This window comes from Xyrauchen texanus, chromosome 16 (assembly GCF_025860055.1).
Source record: "Xyrauchen texanus isolate HMW12.3.18 chromosome 16, RBS_HiC_50CHRs, whole genome shotgun sequence".
In the NCBI taxonomy this organism is placed as follows: Eukaryota; Metazoa; Chordata; class Actinopteri; order Cypriniformes; family Catostomidae; genus Xyrauchen; species Xyrauchen texanus.
In genome coordinates this window covers 39290494-39310403 of record NC_068291.1, presented here as the reverse complement: position 1 = coordinate 39310403, position 19910 = coordinate 39290494, and the positions used below count along the sequence as shown (strand labels likewise).

Genomic DNA, 19910 nt, shown 5'->3' with positions numbered 1-19910 from the left:
AATGAATTTGTCAATCAGTCTGATGTTTATTATGAAGGCTTGTCTAAGGACCTGTCAATGTACACCTGCGTCAGACGGATGCTTTTGGAGCCTCTCACTTTGGTTGCCTCGCTTCATAAACATACCAAATGTACCTAGATGTCTTACTTTTCAACGTTTTAGTGTTCATAAAATGGCAAAAAATGTGCTGCTATAATGCTGCTAAGGGATATTGCTGGCAGGCACATAACCGCACACAGTGCAACGTGAATGACATTCCATTAAAACGCGCCAGACGGCAAGACTAGTGACTAGGCTGTCTCAGTTCGAGAGAGTGAGACAGAGAGAGAGAGACAGACAGCGCCTCTGACAGTGTCCAAAGAGCATTCAAATCCTGCATCCTCAATTATATGCTAATGTGTCATTTGCTGTATGTTACATTATTCTGGGCTGATGGAATTTTTCAGTTGCAGAGACATGCCTGGAAACTCAATGCCTTATTGGGAGAGCGAAGGTGACAGTAATGGATGGAAACATGCAGTGGCACATTGAAGAAGTGCTTTAATTTATTAGCGTGGGAGGCAGTGGAAAGAAACAATTGGAAAAATTGGTGTCTGGTCAATGAGACACAAATGTCTCGCTTCAGTGTCTTGCCGTGATTTCATCAGCAGCCCCCCTCCAATTAGATTAACGCGATCCAGAGCTCAGCACTTGGACTGTCATTGGGCCGCTTTAAAAGACCAGAAACCTGCTGATCAATGCAACGTAGAACCTCCAAAGATGTGATAGAAATCCTAGTGAGCTGTCTTGCTGTCCTGTCTACATAGGCAGCTACCTTCTTAAAGCTAATTCACAACAAACAACAACAAACATTAGCATTTCAAACAATGAGTCTGGATATACATGCATTACAGGACAATAGTCATTTTTGTCAATAAAAAGTGACAAAAAGCCAAGAATAAAAATAATATCAGGGCTCAACGCTAAAGATTTTTTCTACTGGCCCGACACAAAAATTATAAATAGATGTTTTTACCATCATGGCTTTAAAAATGTGTCCGAAGAAAATTATTTTTTACATATGTTTTTAGCCAATGTCCCCCCAAACTGAATCAATTTTATCATTTGCAAGATATGATTTATGCCTTATGTAATCCCATACAAGCGATTTACAGATATAATTTCATAAATACATCATATTAACTTCAGCCTTCCTGCCATTTCCACATTTGTGTTTAAGCAAAGAGTTCTGTTGAGCATATGATATGTTTTCAGTCACCCGTTTAGTCATGCTGTCATGCAACTTTTGGCCATGTGTAGTGTTATTTACACACAGGATCAAATATTTAATCACTGAGTTAAATATGTGATTATTGGCTGAATGTAATAAACATATGAATCCCTGAGAAGAGACTTCCAAATCGGTTATGATGTGTAATACACATTAGGGAGATATTAAGCCTAATGTGTGAAGCAGGGAATAAAACTAGTGCTCTGTCCCTTTACGAGAGCAGATGCATGGTCAACAGTCTATACTGCACGGAGAGAGATGATGATGTGACATTATGCATGGAGAGACATAGATTTTCAGTCCTATAGAAAGAAACTGTTGATTTCTTGTGTTCCAATGTGTGGATTACTAATTTTCACCAACATGTAAAAATAAAAAAATGAGGGGATTTTGCGCACTGTGAACACGGAATGTGCAGGGATACTTAAAATGTCCCGCTATGAAATTCATTAAGTGGGTTTTTTCCCCTTCTATTTTCTACACATTGGTAATAGCTGCTGCTCAGACACTTAGAAAAGAGCAAGGGCAGTGCTAGGAGAGTGCACTCGGTGTCTACACGTTCTGGTGCATGCACGGGACTGTGCCTTGGCGCATCCACTATATTATGCGCTCACGCATCTTTGTGAGCTAAATAGAATCGCGCTCACATGGCGGTTAGAATACTTAGTTCGCTCTCACTTGTTGTTTTCTTGCACTAATGTTATAAATGCAGCACTGTAACAATTCTAGCAACTGACCAAAAGCTCTCTCATCGGGCAGTCCTTATTGTCGAGCCCTGAATACATTGAAATACACAATTTACAAATATTGAATGAATAGAAGAATAAATTAATGGAATTCATTCACGGTTGAAAATCAAGTGTGGAAACTAAAGCTCTGTTCGAAATACATAGTGTGTCTTGCTGAACACAGTCTACTTAGCCAGCAACCTTCTAAGGGGCCATTCAAACCAAACATATTTATGTCAGTTTGCTGTGTTTTTGGATTGTTTTTCTATGTAAATGTGTTACACAGACGTCTTTGACATCTCACTGTTTTTTCATTGTCTTATGCATGAGCACCACATTTTTTAAATGTATGGAAGTATATTTATGACAAATCTCTTTGATATAGAATATCATTCAGAATTGTACTAAAAAAACAAAAAACACATTGCATTAAATGTTCTGGGGGCTGCAATTTAACACGGTTGTATATTTAAGCTGTGAATATTTCAGCTGAAAATGTTTCAAAACTTGCACAAAACTTCAACAATTAAAATAATAAAAATATGCCTTGAAAAAGTTAAAGTTGCTATATGTAAGATTGACAACAAGCGTTTGAAATGGGTACTGTAGTCCAAATTCAAAATATTGGAGAGTTGTCCACTGCCCCGCCACAGACTCGAAGTTCATGCGGGTTGCCAGAATGTTGACACGCCAACACCACATCCGTTTTGAAGGATTTCTGGCCTTTAAGCTGTCTCTATCATCCAAAGGCATCTCTAATATTTATCCTTGTTTTACTACGCCTCAGGCCATAGTGGTTTTTTGACGGATGGCTAGGCTTTTTAGGTCGGGTGAAATCTGTTATCTCTGATCCAGTTTGTTTGCTGGCTTCCACGTCTGCAGCACGCAGTGTTGTTTGCCTGCAAACTTGTTCAAACCCGGCACTGTTGAAATACTATTGGTGAGTGGGCAGTGGGTGGGTCAACCAGGCCAAAACATAAACAGAAATTCCAGCCCAGAATGGAAACTTCAAAGTAGAATATACTGGCTGTTGCATTGCTATCGGAGAAGCCAGTATTTCAACTTAGCATGTTTCCTAATTCTCTAAAGACATATTTTTCTTTTTGGGATCCCCCTCTTTCTCCCAATTTGGCATGCCCAATTCCCATTGTGCTCGTGGTCCCATAGCTGCCTCCGCGTCTGAGACCGCCAACCTGCGCATCTTATCACGTGGCTTTTTGAGCGCATTGCCACAGAGACATAGCGCGTGTGGAGGCTTCACACCATCCACTGTGGCATCCAGGCTCAAATCACCATGTGCCCCACTGGGAACGAACCACATTATAGCGACCACAAGGAGGTTACCTATGTGATTCTACCCTCCCTAGCAACCGGGACAATTTGGTAGCTTAGGAGACCTGGCTGGAGTCACTCTGCACGCCCTGGGATTCGAACTAGCGAACTGCAGGGGTGGTAGCCAGCGTTTTTACCACTGAGCTACCCAGGCCCCCCTAATGACATATTTTGGTCATTTTATGATTTAGTACAGTAAAAATATTACCTATAACACATTTAAATTCCAAAAAAAAAAATATATAATATTATATCTTTATTATTCGACAGGTATTTTTCAGTCCATTACGTTTAGCTTTACAACCACTGAAAACACATTTGTACCACTGAAATTTAATAATTTAAAAAAAGAATATTTTAGAACTTTACAATTTTTTTTAGCTTTACACTGTGTCCCAATCACCCATACACACTCATACACCAATGGTGGCAGAGCTGCCATGCAAGGTGCTAGCCTGCCATTGGGAGCAATTTGGGGTTCAGTGTCTTGCACAAGGACACTTCGCATGTGGAGTCGTGTGGGCTGGGAATCGAACCACCAACCCTGCAATTAGAAGCCGACCTGCTCTACCACAGCCGCCACAAGGGTAATTTTATCAATACTTTAGATTAGATTTAGATCACTTTAGATTTTGACCAAAACAAGGAACTTTAGAAGGTATGTTGCAGCCTACCTTTTGGAACAGCCTTCATTTCTGAGTGCATGCTCTAGAATTTGTCTAGGTAGGGCACTCACTTGGTTTGAGAACAGAGCTAAAGACCTAGTAGTTGAACTACTTTGGACACATGAGGGTATTTTGTGTCAGTATACTGAAAAATATAAATTGCAGAGTTCGACAGCTAAATTTCATCTATGATGGCATATTTTTTTAGCCATTGAACTGTTTGAGAGTAACAACAAATTAGTAGAAGTCAGCAATTTAACTTTTAATTGCTATGCCCAAGATGGATAATACCACAGCAAAGATATATTCTAGTAACTAAACCTAAAGCAAGAGATTTTAATTAGAGAGTAAAAGAAAGCATTGATTTCTGAAGCTCTCACCTGCAGTAAAGTCCTCATCTCATCTTTGAGTCGCCCTAGATCCTGCAGCATCTCATTGGCTCTATGAACTGCTGAACTGGACGATGGGGAATATATCTGTTCTCCCTTGTTCTCCTGTTGGCTGTGTGGCTTCATAAATGCTGGTTCTTCAGGTTCACCACTTCTAGTAGGAGTAAAGGATGCTCTAGGTGATATCTGCCTGTGCCTAAAAATGTAAAGACAGCAAGGGGTTCAAATGTTAATATTTGTATGGTGAGCTGTTTAGTATCTCCATTCAGCATCCTTGATCATACTGGAATTTACATTCACTGGGTTGATAATGGTATGCGTCATCAACAACATTGTGTATCATTAATGAAACATAAAATTGTTACCCTCAATACAATGCAACAATTCATGTGAACATGGTTTTTCAAATGATTTATATAGGAATTTGTTTGTGTTTGGGTTGAGGAAGGACTATGTGTAAATCGTTTGTAAAACCAACTTTATTAAATTGGTGAATTCAATTCAATGCAAAAATGTATGTAAGAATGCTGTTAGGAACAATTCATTTAGATTGTATTTCATGAATGAAGTACACAAAATCGCTTATTTGAAAATTAACAAAGTTTTTGAAAATTCATGAATATTCATGAAAATGTACAAAATCTATTAATGAAAGTGTTTGTAAATCTTGGTATATTTCACACTAAGACAAAAAAACACTAAAGTAATGTAAAAAGCAAACAATTCTGTGTTGTAGATAATCTCAATCTGAAAAATATCAGCTGATTACTTGGCCTTGGGAATATATTATACCAGGTACTAAATACCCAACCAAAAGATTGACATTAGTGTACCTAAACATACACCGAGTGTTACCGTATGGAGTAGCTAAAGGGCATTGATGTCATTCACCAGTGATGTTCGTCTTATTCATCAGAGAACATTGAGCAAACGCCCTGAACCGGTGCTAGGGGATGTCTCCAATCTGCCCTCTGTATGTACTTCCCCCTGTCTGTCTGAACAGCTCAGTGCTTACACCACATTTCAAATAAGCGGTGTCAGGCTTAAACCCAAATAAATATGTATTTATTCTGGCATGTTAGTGCGCTGTAATTAGAGGGCTTGAGGGCCCTCGGCTGAGGGGTTCACCGGGTTCCAGCCGAGGCCTTTTCAGTCTGGACTGTTCTCACTGTCTTGGGTTGCCAATCCATCTAACATTACTGTGAAGGCCATTTCTCCAACACTGCAGTGCTTGTGTAATGCTGTAGCAATTAATCACTCGGAGACGGAATCACTTTGCCAAGAACAGGCGCACTGATTTGAAACACTATAGAAGACAATTTCTAGGCAGATTGCACAACTTTTCCTTAAAATACAGGGGGTAAGAGGGGTTATTTAAACATAATTTCAATGTGTACTTTGTGAGCTGGTACAAGTTGTTTAGCGGATCTTATGAGGATGTCTATGTCACCCCATTTCACATTCAAATGAAAAGAAAATAAATAAGACATTTTATTTTGCTTAAGGAATATTAAACTTTTTTGTATTGTGACATTATTTTCATGACAATTAAGCACATTTTCGTTCCAAATTCCCATTACTGTAACACCATGTCCTAACCAGACATGATGTGACGAGCAACAAATATTAATATTTTTGTACACACTGAACGATGATCTGATGTGACGTGGCACAATCACAGCCAATAAGAAGACATTTGGTGTTTAATTTACAGTTATGAGTAACAGGATTTTGGACCAGTGAGATTTCACAGTGTGTGGGTCTATCAAGAGGAACACCACAAATTCGGATGGATGGATGGATGATCAATCCTGTATATGAACACAAATTCAGATGATTTCTTAATACAGTAATGAGAAATTGTTAAAAATTATAATAAAAATACTGTCAAATTGCAAACAAACAAATAAATATCTTAAAATTCCTAAAATAGGTTTAATTGTGTTCATTGAGCAATATAAATTTTCTTATTTCTTTCTTTGAGGTGAAATATGACCTAGATATGTTCTTGACAGGCTTCCCACTGTTTTCAAAGTGTTAAATGTCATCCAGCAGGTAAATATGGGTCTTGTGTTTCTCTAAAGGCTTTTTTCCCACAGGTCGGTTTTCACCTACTTGGACAAGGTTGTTTAAAGAGACATGTTCTCTGTGAAGCAACAGAGACAAAGGAGAAGTGTCATGTGAGAAAGTACACTGTAGAATATTAAAGTGTTGTGCTTGATGACTTTATTTAGAGAAAGAAAAGATTGAGGTACAACAAAGACAAGAAGTGAAGAGAAGGAAGTTCAAACAAAGCAGAGATGGCACAGTAAAACAAACAAAGATAAAAATGAGAAAGTACTGGAATGCAACTTGGCAGAAAATGAAATGAGATACAGGGAGAGAAAAAGGGTGAGAAAAATAGAGAGGGCGGGACAGATAAAAAAAGAGCCCAAGACAAACAGTTACTGTACATCAAAAACTAGTAAGCTGTATTTTGAAGCATAATACAATGCCAAGGTTGGTCCAAAAGGTAATCACCTTAATTTTACTAAGAAATCTTTAGGCAAATTTGTAAGGCAGAATCCATTTAAATCAATTGAGAGCAATTATATTGTGTACAGCGCTATTTGTGCGGCACGGAGTTGCAGAATTTTGAGGTTCCATGATGGTTACAATGCTGACATAGAAGGCAGCTGCCTTTGTAGGCAGTAGGAAGGGAGGCAGCACAGTAGGTTCTGGAAATTAGCATCAAGCCTCAAGGGACTAGCACACAGTGTGCAAAGAGCCCCGTCCAAAGCCAGGCTTCCTAATGGCCATTACTGCAGTTGTGTGCACTACAACATCTAACAGCTAAAGGAATAGTCGACCCAAACATTTTAATTACCTAATTTCCTCATGCTAATACCATCCCAAATGTGTATTACTTTCTTTTTATGCTAAACACAAACAATAATTTTTTAGAAAAATATCTCAGCTCTGTAGGTCCAACAATGCAAGTGAATGGTGACCCAAACTTTGAAGGTCCAAAAAGCATGTAAAGGATAAAATCTCTCTCTCTCTCTCTATATATATATATATATATATATATATATATATATATATATATATATATATATATATATATATATATTATAAATCTCCACTTTCACATTCTTTTTTGTTTTTTGGCATTTCCCATTCTTTGTGCATTTTACAACCTAATGGGCAGGAAAGAGAATTTATAGTAAAAAAGGACTTAAATATTTATCTATTTCTCAACAACACCTATCATATCACTTCTGAAGATATGGATTTAACCTGGAGTTGTGTGGATTACTTTCATGCTGCCTTTAAGTGCTTTTTAGACCTTCAGACTGTAAATGTAAAAGTTCTAAAATGTAATCTAAATTGAATCTAAATGTAAAATTTTAAAAGATTTTTCATTTTTTTAAGTGAACTATCCCTTTACCATCCACGCACTCGCTCACATCAACACTCAAGACTTGTCTATTTCCACTTCGCACACAGAGGACCATTCATTCCATCTCAGCACAAAGAACAGTAGGCAGTAGAATCTCAGGCAATTATGCATCGTCGAGACTTAAGGAGTGCATTTAGAGTAAAGCAAGTGCAATCCGGCCCTATACAATATAGCTAGAATTGCTACATGCTGTAAATATTGTAAAGACAACATGAACTGGAATTCTCAAAAATATTTACCTTCTGTGATATGTATTTCTAAGTGTAACAGAATTTTCAGCAGGAAATTGTTTCAACAAAAGTATGCTTGTGAATATGTGAAAGCTTGGCCAATGCATTGCCAGTGCATGGTCCGTTTGAACATCCTTAAAGTGTGTTCTTGCGTTATTGTGGCAGTGACAATCCTCAGTACTTATGGGGCAGATTGTAAAAGTCTGTGCCATTAAACTGGATATGTTATTATTCAGGTAAGTTGCTATAAATATATTAACTTTTAGTTTTTGCTCTGCAATATTCTCTTTACAAACTGTTGCTCTGCCATGACAGTAGTGGACTTAAAAGAAAGAAACTGTAGAAGCAGACATTCACATTAATGTTTGCTAAAGCTCAACAGGCGGCAACGTTGAGATTGCAACCCATACTTGAATTGTCTTATGAATTACAACACATTTTAGAAAGCAACAGTTCAAGGGCCTGGGTAGCTCAGCGAGTATTAATGCCGACTATCATCCCTGGAGTCATGAGTTTGAATCCAGGGCGTGCTGAGTGACTCCAGCCAGGTCTCCTAAGCAACCAAATTGGTCCGGTTGCAAGGGAGGGCAGAGTCACATGGCGTGACTTCCTCATGGTCGCGATTTTGGTACCCAGGGACGAGGGATGCAACTTTGCTTTATGCTATATGCCTTATGTACACTGCATTGGTTGTCTGTGTGCAACAATACCTAGTGTATTGTCCCTGTTAAATAAACAAATAAAATAAAAAAATAAAAATTAGGGGTTCTTGCTATCAATAGGGTGCGTGGCAAGTTGTGCGTGGAATGCGGAGAGTAGCATGAGACTCCACGTGCTGGGTGTCTCCGCGGTGTCATGCACAGCGAGCCACATGATGAGCGGATTGATGGTCTCAGAAGTGGAGGCAACTGAGACTTGTCCTCTGCCACCCGGATTGAGGTAACCGCGCCAACATGAGGACCTACTAAAGTAGTGGGAATTGGGCATTCCAAATTGGGAGAAAGGGGGATAACAATTCACGAAATTGATGTATTAACGTACTTGCGTATTGTATGTTTCAGCTTTTAGTATTAAAGGGATAGTTCACCCATAAATGTAAATTCTCTCACCATTTACTCACACTCATGTCATGACTTACTGTCTCTGCTGAACACAAACACATTTGGGGTGGCATGAGGGTGAGTAAATAATAAGGCAGTTCAAATTTTTGGGTGAAGTATTCCTAATATTTTGAGCGTAGCTCACTCTGCACAGTTTTGCTATATATGTGAATACCTTAAATTAGTCTTAGCCCACTAAAATGGTTTTGTTTGTAAATGTCTTGATTTTGCTACATTGTCACCATATACAGTATAAAGACATTTGAAAACACTCTGTAGTAATTCATTTGCTTGTTGGCCTGCAACATGTACAATAAATATTTTTTGTCAGTCGCGTGGGAAGACAAAACAGTAACAACCAAATTAGGTAAAATTCTAATGTTTATGAAGTGATAAGTGCAATTAAACCTGATTTCAACCTTGACTAGAACATCTTGTGCATCTTGAATTAATGGCAGTCAACGCTTACAAAAAACGTCATAAGAACAGTTCTCATAAATTGCCCATAAGTGACAGATATGATACAGACAAAACATCCGAATTCTCTCAAGGTTTTCGTCTGATGTTTGAAAGCCTGTGTTAACCCGAGACAGTGTTGTGTTTAATCCATCACTTGGCAACAGACAGCACAACAGGCAGATGCATTAGACAAACGTCTCATCAGAGCTGCCTTTCTGTCCCTAGGTTTCATCTGCTGACAGGAAACTAGAGAAGGAAACAGGTGCTTTTTTGCCTTTTAGGGGGCTTTGCAATAAATAAACATGAAGGCAAGAGTAGTTCTGCAAAGAGCACCGGTCGTCCTGATGTATTCCAAACAGCACGCTCCCCTCAATCAGCTTTAAAATGCCACAAAAGGAGCTAATCCATTTGAAAAGGGAGATGCCAGGCTTTTTGATATCGCCCAAATTGATTAGGGTGTAGATACGGGGAGGCAGAGAAGGAGAACGCCCGATAGAGGTCATGCAATGGTAATGTTGTCCGTGAACAAGACGGGAGAGGAAATTCTGCAGATATTTTCTCGCAGACATTTACATGGCAGTTAATGAACAATTATGTTTGTGTACATGCCTTTGTTCAAGTGTTGATAGAAATCATTCTTAATATGAGCATGGATGTCCTTTTGATGCACTGCCAGACAGAATATGGATTTCTTTTTCGTCATAGTAATTTGGAGGGTTTTTTGTCTGCCAATCTGAAAACAATCAATGTGTGACACCTGTCAGATCGTACAATATAGTTACGAGCAAGAAACACTCCAAATATTTCTTGACTGAAATATCGACTTTCCATCACCTTGTAAAAAGTAGGGCGTTTTATCAACATGCTACACATTTTCGGTTTAGCCCCAAGATCACCTAAGGTTCAACACGACAAGACGCCAAACCTCAAGGACATGCCACATACTTCGAGAATCTTTCCTATCTCTAGTGAAAGATTCATTATCCAAAAGCTGCAAAGCTTTGTTCCAAAATTAGAACAAAGAAAGGAAAAGAAGATGTGCTTTTCCCACCAGTTCAATCAGAGCACTCTGTCTGCTTTCATTCATCTGTCACAGCAGATATGAAGCAGAAATGAGGGAAAGAATCTCTTTCTGAAAAGGTAAAAAAGGAGATGGGAATTCAGAGGATGGAGGATGGGTGAGGTTTTCCACTGCTGTCACCTCGGCTGCTCTATTCTACAGGAAAAGGCAGCACTGGTCTTCAGAGTAATGTTGGCATAAGGGAACTGCAAGATATTTTAAGAGATGGTGCCCAATCAGATATCATTCATAAAGGTAGTGAAATGTCAGGTGCAGTTGAGTATTACCTCTAACGGCTGGCTACACTCAGACAGGTGACCGCACACTATTGCAATTACATATGTGATCATTACTAGGATGGTTCACCTAAAATGACAATTCTGTCATCATTTACCCATATGATTTTACAAACTGTATTACTTTCTTTTCACTGTGAGACACGAAAAGAGATGTAAGGCAGAATGTTAGTCTGAGTCACTATTCACTTTGGAAACAGAAAGATGATGCAATGAAATCGAATGTTCTCCAAGAGGGTGTCATTCTGCCTCCTTTTGTGAGTAAATGATGGCCAAGTTTGGGATTGACAACTGTTTTTATTAAACTGTTTAGAGTCTCGAAATGTCCTGTTCATACAACAGCTTACATTTGAGGCTTGAATACTGTCTGTATGAATGAATAACCGAAGTCACAAACATATATATATATATATATATTACCGATAGCATAACTCCAGAAACTTTCATTACAATAGCTGCCACTTTATTAAATAAACAAGAGAAATCGTGGAACTAGTTCACCCATCAGATCATAATTAATCGAGCGCCTTCTAATGCATTTTAGCCAAGTGCAGAGCTTGGTATCTGTGTCGGCTCGCGAGACCTTTGGATGACACGCAGTTAATGTCTCCTTGAGTTAACGAAACGAGAAGTGTGGCACACAACAGGTTTTTGCCCCTTAAAAAAGTCTTGCAACAGCTGAATGTCACATTCATAAACATGTTTGTTATGTTTATTTGGAGTCCCATATAAACCCTACACCTACCCCTAAACCTAACCCTAGACTTAACCCTACCCCTATACTTAATCACAAAGATTATAAAATGAAACATGATAAAAAGAGGAGAAAAAGAGTACCACTGTGTAACTGGCAGGCTAATTGGCAAGCCGTATGCTAAGCTAATTTGCTAACCAGTTATCATGTGAGCTAACTTGACAAAAACAGAAAAGTTTATTGTTTAATGCAAAGTTTGATGTGACAAAAAGATATTCTTAAGTTCTTATTTGTCACATTTACATAGTTGAAACAACATTAATCATACAGTGATTGCATAGGATTAAAATGTTTTTTTTTTCAACCAATAGAATCGCTTTGTGATCCGAGGGGGGTGTTACTCAAAGACAAGACTGACAACATTATTCTGTTGCTGTCTGAACATGGCCAATGACAACATTTTTAGGTTAACAATTCCTTAATTGAAACTAATAATATGTCATTGACAGTTTTACAATCAAAATACACACATTTCAAAAGGCTAGCAAAATATAGTCGCATTCAAGATAAGAGAAAAACTATGGTTGTGTTCAGTACTGATACTTCCATACTACTATTAATATGCAGTGTACATTTCTGTATACATGGAATGTTTCAATTACCTACAGTATTTGATAAATTGTCCAGTACACAACCAGAGCACACTCCGTGGACTACTGTATCTAAAAATGCAACATACGCCACTTGACCTTTGATTTCCAGTTTGATAAATGAACCAGAATCGATTGCAAACGCAATTTGTAACATTTGCGGCTTGACTTATAATTTGATAAAACTCAAAAGATAAGACGTTTAACACAAAATTAGATTCAAATGCAAAAAAAAATACATTTATTTCTGAGAGGATACAGTAAATGGATGCCACTCGCTCTATTGAACATGCAATTTAATGAGGTCATGTGCCAAAAGTGTAGCATAACACTGCTTGAAACAGCTTGATACTGCTTACCGTTTCACATACTATTTTTTTAAATAGTTTGCAGAATACAGTATATACTAGCATTACATTTTGAAACCTAACCTATAATATTTAGGTATATTTTATGTGTGATATGTAGAAGGTCGAGACTTGTTAAATAAAGAGCAACAGTTACTGTCTTGGTTCCAAAGTATTTTTCCCATTCATTTCTTCCACAGAGATTTCATAAAATTCTTCATAATAGAGTTCTAAGCCATGAACCTAACCAACCAGTTCTGAGGTGAATCACATCATTACAAACTAATTTGTAGCAAAACATATTTGAAAATCAGACAAAAAATACAAAAGACTGTATCCTTAATGTCTTTAATGAGGGAAAGAACTACAGACATACCGTTAACCAACGTATACCAACGGTTAACCAGCTCGAAGCTCACAGTAGGTCGGTCTTTAAATGTATAGTTATAAATCAATTTGCCAGGGGCCTGGATAGCGAGTATTGACGCTGATTATACCCCTGGAGTTGCAAGGTCGAATTCAGGGTGTGCTGAGTGACTCCAGCCAGGTCTACAAAGCAACCAAATTGGCCCGGTTGTTAGAGAGGGTAGAGTCACATGGGATAACCTCCTCGTGGTCACGATTAGGGGTTCTCGATCTCAGCGGGGTGCGTGGTAAGTTGTGCGTGGATTTATGGTCTCACAAGCGGAGGCAACTCCGCGCCACCAAGAGGACCTACTAAGTAGTGGGAATTGGGCATTCCAAATTGGGGGAAAAAAAATAGGAAAAATTGCCTATGGAGAAAAAATTTGGGACTTTTACTTGGTAAACATAAATATGTAACAGAAAAATAAATGCACTGAAAACAAAATGAAACTAAATGTTCATGTTTAGAACAAAGCCATTGCCTCCTACAAAAATCTATGCAACACCGTGATGTGGAGGATTTTTAATTGAGAGATTCTTCATGTGCAAAAACAGTCTCTCTCTACAGAGTAATGTAAAGGCGGGGTGGATACCGTGACATTTCTGAAGGATCAAGGTCAGTGCAGGGGCTTCTCGCTAATGCAGGGAGGAGTTCTCTTTCAGTAGTGGGTGACATTTAGACTGGAGTCCACTATTGTGGTGAAACTCCAACTGGAGAGGGACTATCTACAGCCGGGAGAGGAGGGGAAGTATGGTCACACGTGCACGACATACTGAACGCAAGCACCACTCATGAAAACAAACAAACAAAAAGCGCATAAAAACTGTAAAAACCGTAGAATGCACAACCTTGCTGCAATGAAATACATGCAACATAGATCAAATAGAGGCCTAAAACAAACTCTTTGGAAGTATGACAGCAGACAGTATGAACGTAGACAATTCTAGTTATGCAAGCTCGAAGTTGTCCGTTGCTGTGTTCCGAAATGTGTCAGACCAAAACTCATCACAAATAGGCATTCTCAATACCACAAGGGGCCCTATTGTGCGCAAATTAGCATAAACTGTCTTCTACAGTCGGTATCCTATTTCAAGTCAAATACTGTCATGTGAGAGCAACAGTTTGATGCAAATCTTGTTGAACATTGATGAATCTTATTCATAGCTACAAGGGCTGGGCGATATGCAAGAAATATGTTCACAATATTTAAAAAAAATTATATTGCGAACCATTTGAGCAACAGGGTGGCTGAGTCTCATTCCCTTACAGCAAACAACTGTTTTCTGTGCTGTACATTAGGCAGCAGGACCATCATCCATCATGCCAAACAGAGCCTGCACAGCTGCTGGGTAAACCCTGCACATCTAAATGCCATTTCACACACACAGACCCGAGCTTCGGCTGTTCTCTCCACTAGACCAGCCGCAACAGATGTGGCCTCAGCCCTCACTATTTAAATCTAGCCACCTGATGCCTGGGGCTGCAGTGCAAAGCTTTGGCAGCACAGCATGGGTGAGCGCGGATCCTTCACACTCATTTATCATGATTTGTACAGGGTGCCCCATTTCCTTTAATGCGCTTCATCTAACTGGCTTTTCGAATGATTACAATTTCGGATTGTATGTGAAGTATAAATGTCCTCCGAATGAGAATGAATTTATTACATGGTATTTGAGATGTCAATGATGGAACAGGGGTTAAAAAATGATTTACCCAAAATGAATATTCTGTCATAATTTACATCATTTAGCAATCCTAAAAAGTATGCCCACTGTATTTGTACTGGATCAATCAAAATCTGGACCAGACCTTATTCACGCTAGCGCCATCTTAGATTTTTAATGGGAATGACAACGAGGCTGTGAGGGATAGACTTACAGTATATTCAATGGGCTGTGCTGCAGTTTAAAGAGTTTTTGGATCGTTCCGTGGACAAAATATTCATTAAATTATTTGTCGAAGAACATTCAGTATAAAAAGAATACCAGACAACGTGTTGTGGAAAATCAGATGTGATCTAGGAGCTTTATACAGCTTTATTCTGTTTGTGCCATTGAAGAGATAGTAAGTCTACCCCTCACAGCCTCCTTGTCATTCCCATTAAAAATCAAAGTTGGCACTAGCTAGAATAAGGTCTATTTATTGAACAGATGTTGTTCTGGCGCAATAAAACCTGTTTTTAAAGCCAGGATTATCAACTGCAGATAAAAAACATTTATGGTGTAGACTTGGGAAGAGTGAGGGTAAAAGACGTGAATGGTACATTGTGTCCGCCCCACTGTCAATGTCCATAGCCCAAAACCAGCTGAAATTAGATATTCCAACTGGATATTTCATTTCCATCAGAGAAAGTGAAGGGAATCTGGGGAGAAACCTAGAAATGTAATTTAAAAGCAATTTTACAGGACATAAGAGAGGCCTGGAGGAGAGAAATATAGAGGACACTGGCAAACCCAACACCACAATGATGAAACTTTCATCTGAATTGCTTCTCTTGTAGTCACTCAAGGTTTTTGTCAGTTTAGCACTGTTCCAAAACAAAACGTATACTGTCTTATAAGAAAATATACATACATACATACATACATACATATATATATATATATATATATATATATATATATATATATATATATATATATATATATATATATATATATATATATTTCAGCCAACATTTGTATGCTACTGTATATCTTTTTTTTTGCTAATATGAGTATCAAGTGCTTAGCAACATGTTAAAGGTATAGTGAGCCTAAAAATGACAATTCTGTCATCATGTTGTTCCAAACCTGTATGATTTACTTTCTTCTATGGAACACAAAAAATAGGCAGAATGTTAGTCTCAGCCACCATTCACTTTAATTACTTATTTTTTTCCCTTCATAAAATTAAGTGCATGGTTACTGAGACTGTCAGTCCCTAACATTCTGCCCAGCAATTCCTTAATGGAAGTCATTCATCTTTGGAATGAGTGGGAGTAAATGATAACAGAATTGTAATCTTTGGGTGAACTATCCCTTTAATATCAGTCTTTATATTGGAACAGAGCTAATGTCATCTTTCACACATAATTTAGCCAGACTGCTAGAAAAATACATACCCAAAAGGTAATATGATCAAAGCCACCTGCGCATAATGCAAATACGATTAACAAAGTAAAAGTAACGCAGGGGCCTTTCGAAGCCATAACAAACCAAGAAAGTTCAACACCGTGATGTGGAGGATTTTTAAGAGAGATTCTTCATGTGCAAATACAGTCTCTCTCTACAGAGTAATGTAAAGGCGGGGTGGATACCGTGACATTTCTGAAGGATCAAGGTCAGTGCAGGGGCTTCTCGCTAATGCAGGGAGGAGTTCTCTTTCAGTAGTGGGTGACATTCAGACTGGAGTCCACTATTGTGGCGAAACTCCAACTGGAGAAGGACTATCTACAGCCGGGAGAGGAGGGGAAGTATGGTCACACGTGCACAACATACTGAACGCAAGCACCACTCATGTAAACAAACAAACAAAAAGCGCATAAAAACTGTAAAAACCGTAGAAATGCACAACCTTGCTGCAATGAAATACATGCAACATATATCATATAGAGGCCTAAAACAGACTCTTTGGAAGTATGACAGCAGACAGTATGAACGTAGGCAATTCTAGTTCATGCAAGCTCGACGTTGTGCATTGTTGTGTTCCGAAATGTGTCAGACCAAAAATCTAAACGCAACACAAATAGGCATTGCATTCTCAATACCACAAGGGGCCCTATTGTGCGCATTAGCATAAACTGTCTTCTACAGTCGGTATCCTATTTCAAGTCAAATACTGTCATGTGAGAGCAACAGTTTGATGCAAATCTTGTTGAACATTGATGAATCTTATTCATAGCTACAAGGGCTGGGCGATATGAAAGAAATATGTTCACAATATTTAAAAAAACAATATTGCGATATCAGATTACATCGTCAATCCTCCTGCCGAAGGATCGTTGTATAATCTTGCTTTATTGATTTTTCTATACATAAAGTGAACCTGCAGTTACATTTACAATGTATATTAAGCGCAAAATACTCAAGGAAATAAAGCGAACTAAACTTCGAACACTTCCTGAGATGACCTGAGGTCATTTGCAGCATTCTCATAGATGACACTATTATTGCAAACAGTTTTTAGATGACTGGAAAAGAAAAGAAAGAGTGAGAACTCTACATGTGCCTGTTCCACGAGACACGGTCGCACTGCGACACCTATGAAAAAACAGCGATTTAGACACACACATCAACAGCTTTTCATCTTCTAGTGTGTTTATTCAAATGTGTGTCTTTACGTATTAAAGCATTTCTTGTCAAGTGTCATTCCGAGACATCTTAGCATTAGTCCCCCAGTGGTGGGTAGATGAGCAAAATTGCCCGCTACGCACGTAATATAGGGTACCCGAATTTGGCGGGAGCTAATTTTATAGGCTGTGCTACTATTTAAAAAATTTGGTGACTTCCCCGTTCAGTGGTTTTGTCATTTCCTGATGTTGTCATCGTCTGTCAATAAGTGTTGCAACTGGTATCGGGAAATTGGTCAGCTATAGTAGATATCCGATTACGTAGTCCTATTGACCAGTCCTAATCGCTACCTGAACAATAACAAATAATGGCTCAAAAATATGAAGGTAACTCTAAAGCCCTTTGAGTACCGGGGTTTGTTAAGGCCAAAGCATACTTCATTTTCCAAGTGCCGCTGAGTCTTCTAAACAGTGCATGTTAGGGATGTGCACAAGTAATCGAGACCAGCTCAGTGAATTAAAAACACTACTAGTACATCGCAATTTAATTTTCCTATGTAGATTTGCCTGCCATGAGTGGCACTGATCTTTTCTCTCTGAATCGCTTACCAAATCTTGCAGTTACAATAGAGTCCACTGGGTGTGCTGTGGATGTGTGTCGTCGAGGTGTTGGATGAGAGAAGAAGAAATAATGACGTCTGTGCTTTTGAAAAGCAAGTGAGGTATTTTTAATGTGTATTTTAATTTACCAGTAATTGAGTACTTTTTGTGGGTCAGACTACTCAACTACAAAATTACTTGAAAATGCATAGTGCGTGTGATGCAAATTTCGTCATCAGCACAGTACGCGCAGACTCTTTGCGTGTCTCTTGTACGTGCACCTGGCGTTGACTCCACTTAAGGGCATCACAAAGCAGCTGTAGTGTGCATGCGGGCTTACAACAAAACCATGTGTGCAATGTTATGGCACACAGAAAAACAAAGTATACCGTAAGCTTTACCGTCACAGTAATGCAAGAGCGTGCACTAAGTATATTGACAAAGATGCTTGAAATGTGTTTGTGTATTTAAGTATAATACGTTTCTGTCCAAACTAGAAACAATCTACTGACATGAAATGAACCCTCTGCTTCACAAACACCAGCTACTCAATGTCAAATTCCTTCTAAATTCACATAACCTGTGCATGTGATGACAAATCCAGAGATATTGCTGTTCTGCAGTCTTGTATGGGACAACAATTAAATTCTAGTTTGCCTACAGCCCAAAATCTCCTCCTCTTCCAGCGCATTTGGTTGCATGTGAATAACTCTTGAGCGGTGGAAAAATGGGAGGGCTGCAACGGAACAAATGTATGTAGCTGCATTAGTATTCCGCTCACTGGCCTGCACTCTGCCGGCCTTCCCAGCATCCTCCTCATCAAACACCGGCACACATACGCTTGTTATTAAACTACATCCGCCCATCCCAAACCACACTTCCTCATTAATATTTATCTTGCTTAATACAAAGCTCATGCATTTTTTCATTAAGGTAAAGGGCTTTTGTCACATATAACATCCAGGGGCATGTGTGCAGGGTTCATGCATATTTATGTAAGCATTTACATGTGTGTGGATGTGTGTGTGGTGTGTTTGTTCTGATGACTGTCAATCTAATATGCGGTCCGTCATTGCCTACTGCAACACCACTGCGTCAAAACTGCAGGGCTGATGAATGCTCTCAAACACACCCAACTGTAAGAAATTACACATGTATGTCAACAATACCAGCCTGCAAAACCTAAAGAACTTTAAAGGAATATTTCACCCAAAAATTTGGATTTTTTTAATTATTCTGTGGTTATTTACCCTAATGTCGATGACTTTATTGACCTTGTAATGTGAGTGAATAATGAGTAATCGATATGATTCTTGCACTATATTCCAAGTCTTCTGACATGACATGTTGTGCAATGAAAAGAACAGAATGTGTTATTATTTATATCAAAACAAATCAACAACAAAAGGGCTGAAATCAAATATGGCAACTATGTCGATTATATAAAATAAATAATCAAAATTATATATAATTATTGATATATTTGGTATAAGTGAAATAACACGGCTAGTAGCAAATTAAATTAGCTAACAGCTTGGATACAGATAATTTAAGGAAAAGCATTAAACATGCTATGTTTGGGCAGAATACTATTGTACTGCTTACTGTTTAGAGTATACAGTAAATCGGTCAAATTTTTGTCATTAAAATGAAAGACAAAAAAAAAAAAAGAATTCACTCTATTCTATTTCATAAAAGAATATGCAATACAATATGCGTTATGTAACCCTAAACATGCCAAACAATAGTCTGCTATATTGTTGTCTCAAGACCTTACTACATTGCATGTTGAATTCAGTGATTGGCATCTAGTTATCTCAGAAAAAATACTGTTATCTTGTATTTTTAATTTCAATTTTGTTTGAATATTTCTTAATTTTTTTATGTAAAAAAAGGTGATCAAAAGTCAAGGATGATATTGTTTTCAGCTTATTCATCACAGGTATCATTTACTGACCCCTTGGATCATTTA

At 38.3% G+C, this 19910-nt stretch overlaps 1 protein-coding gene across 1 annotated transcript in view; it reads right to left on the bottom strand.

Annotated features, from left to right (window-relative positions):
* kiaa0586 (KIAA0586 ortholog) overlaps positions 1–19910 on the bottom strand; it is a 158936-nt gene that overhangs the window by 96168 nt on the left and 42858 nt on the right. The window contains exon 10 of the mRNA XM_052145731.1: positions 4376–4580. Coding sequence (XP_052001691.1) covers positions 4376–4580 — 205 coding nt within the window. The remainder of the gene's footprint in view (positions 1–4375; positions 4581–19910) is intronic.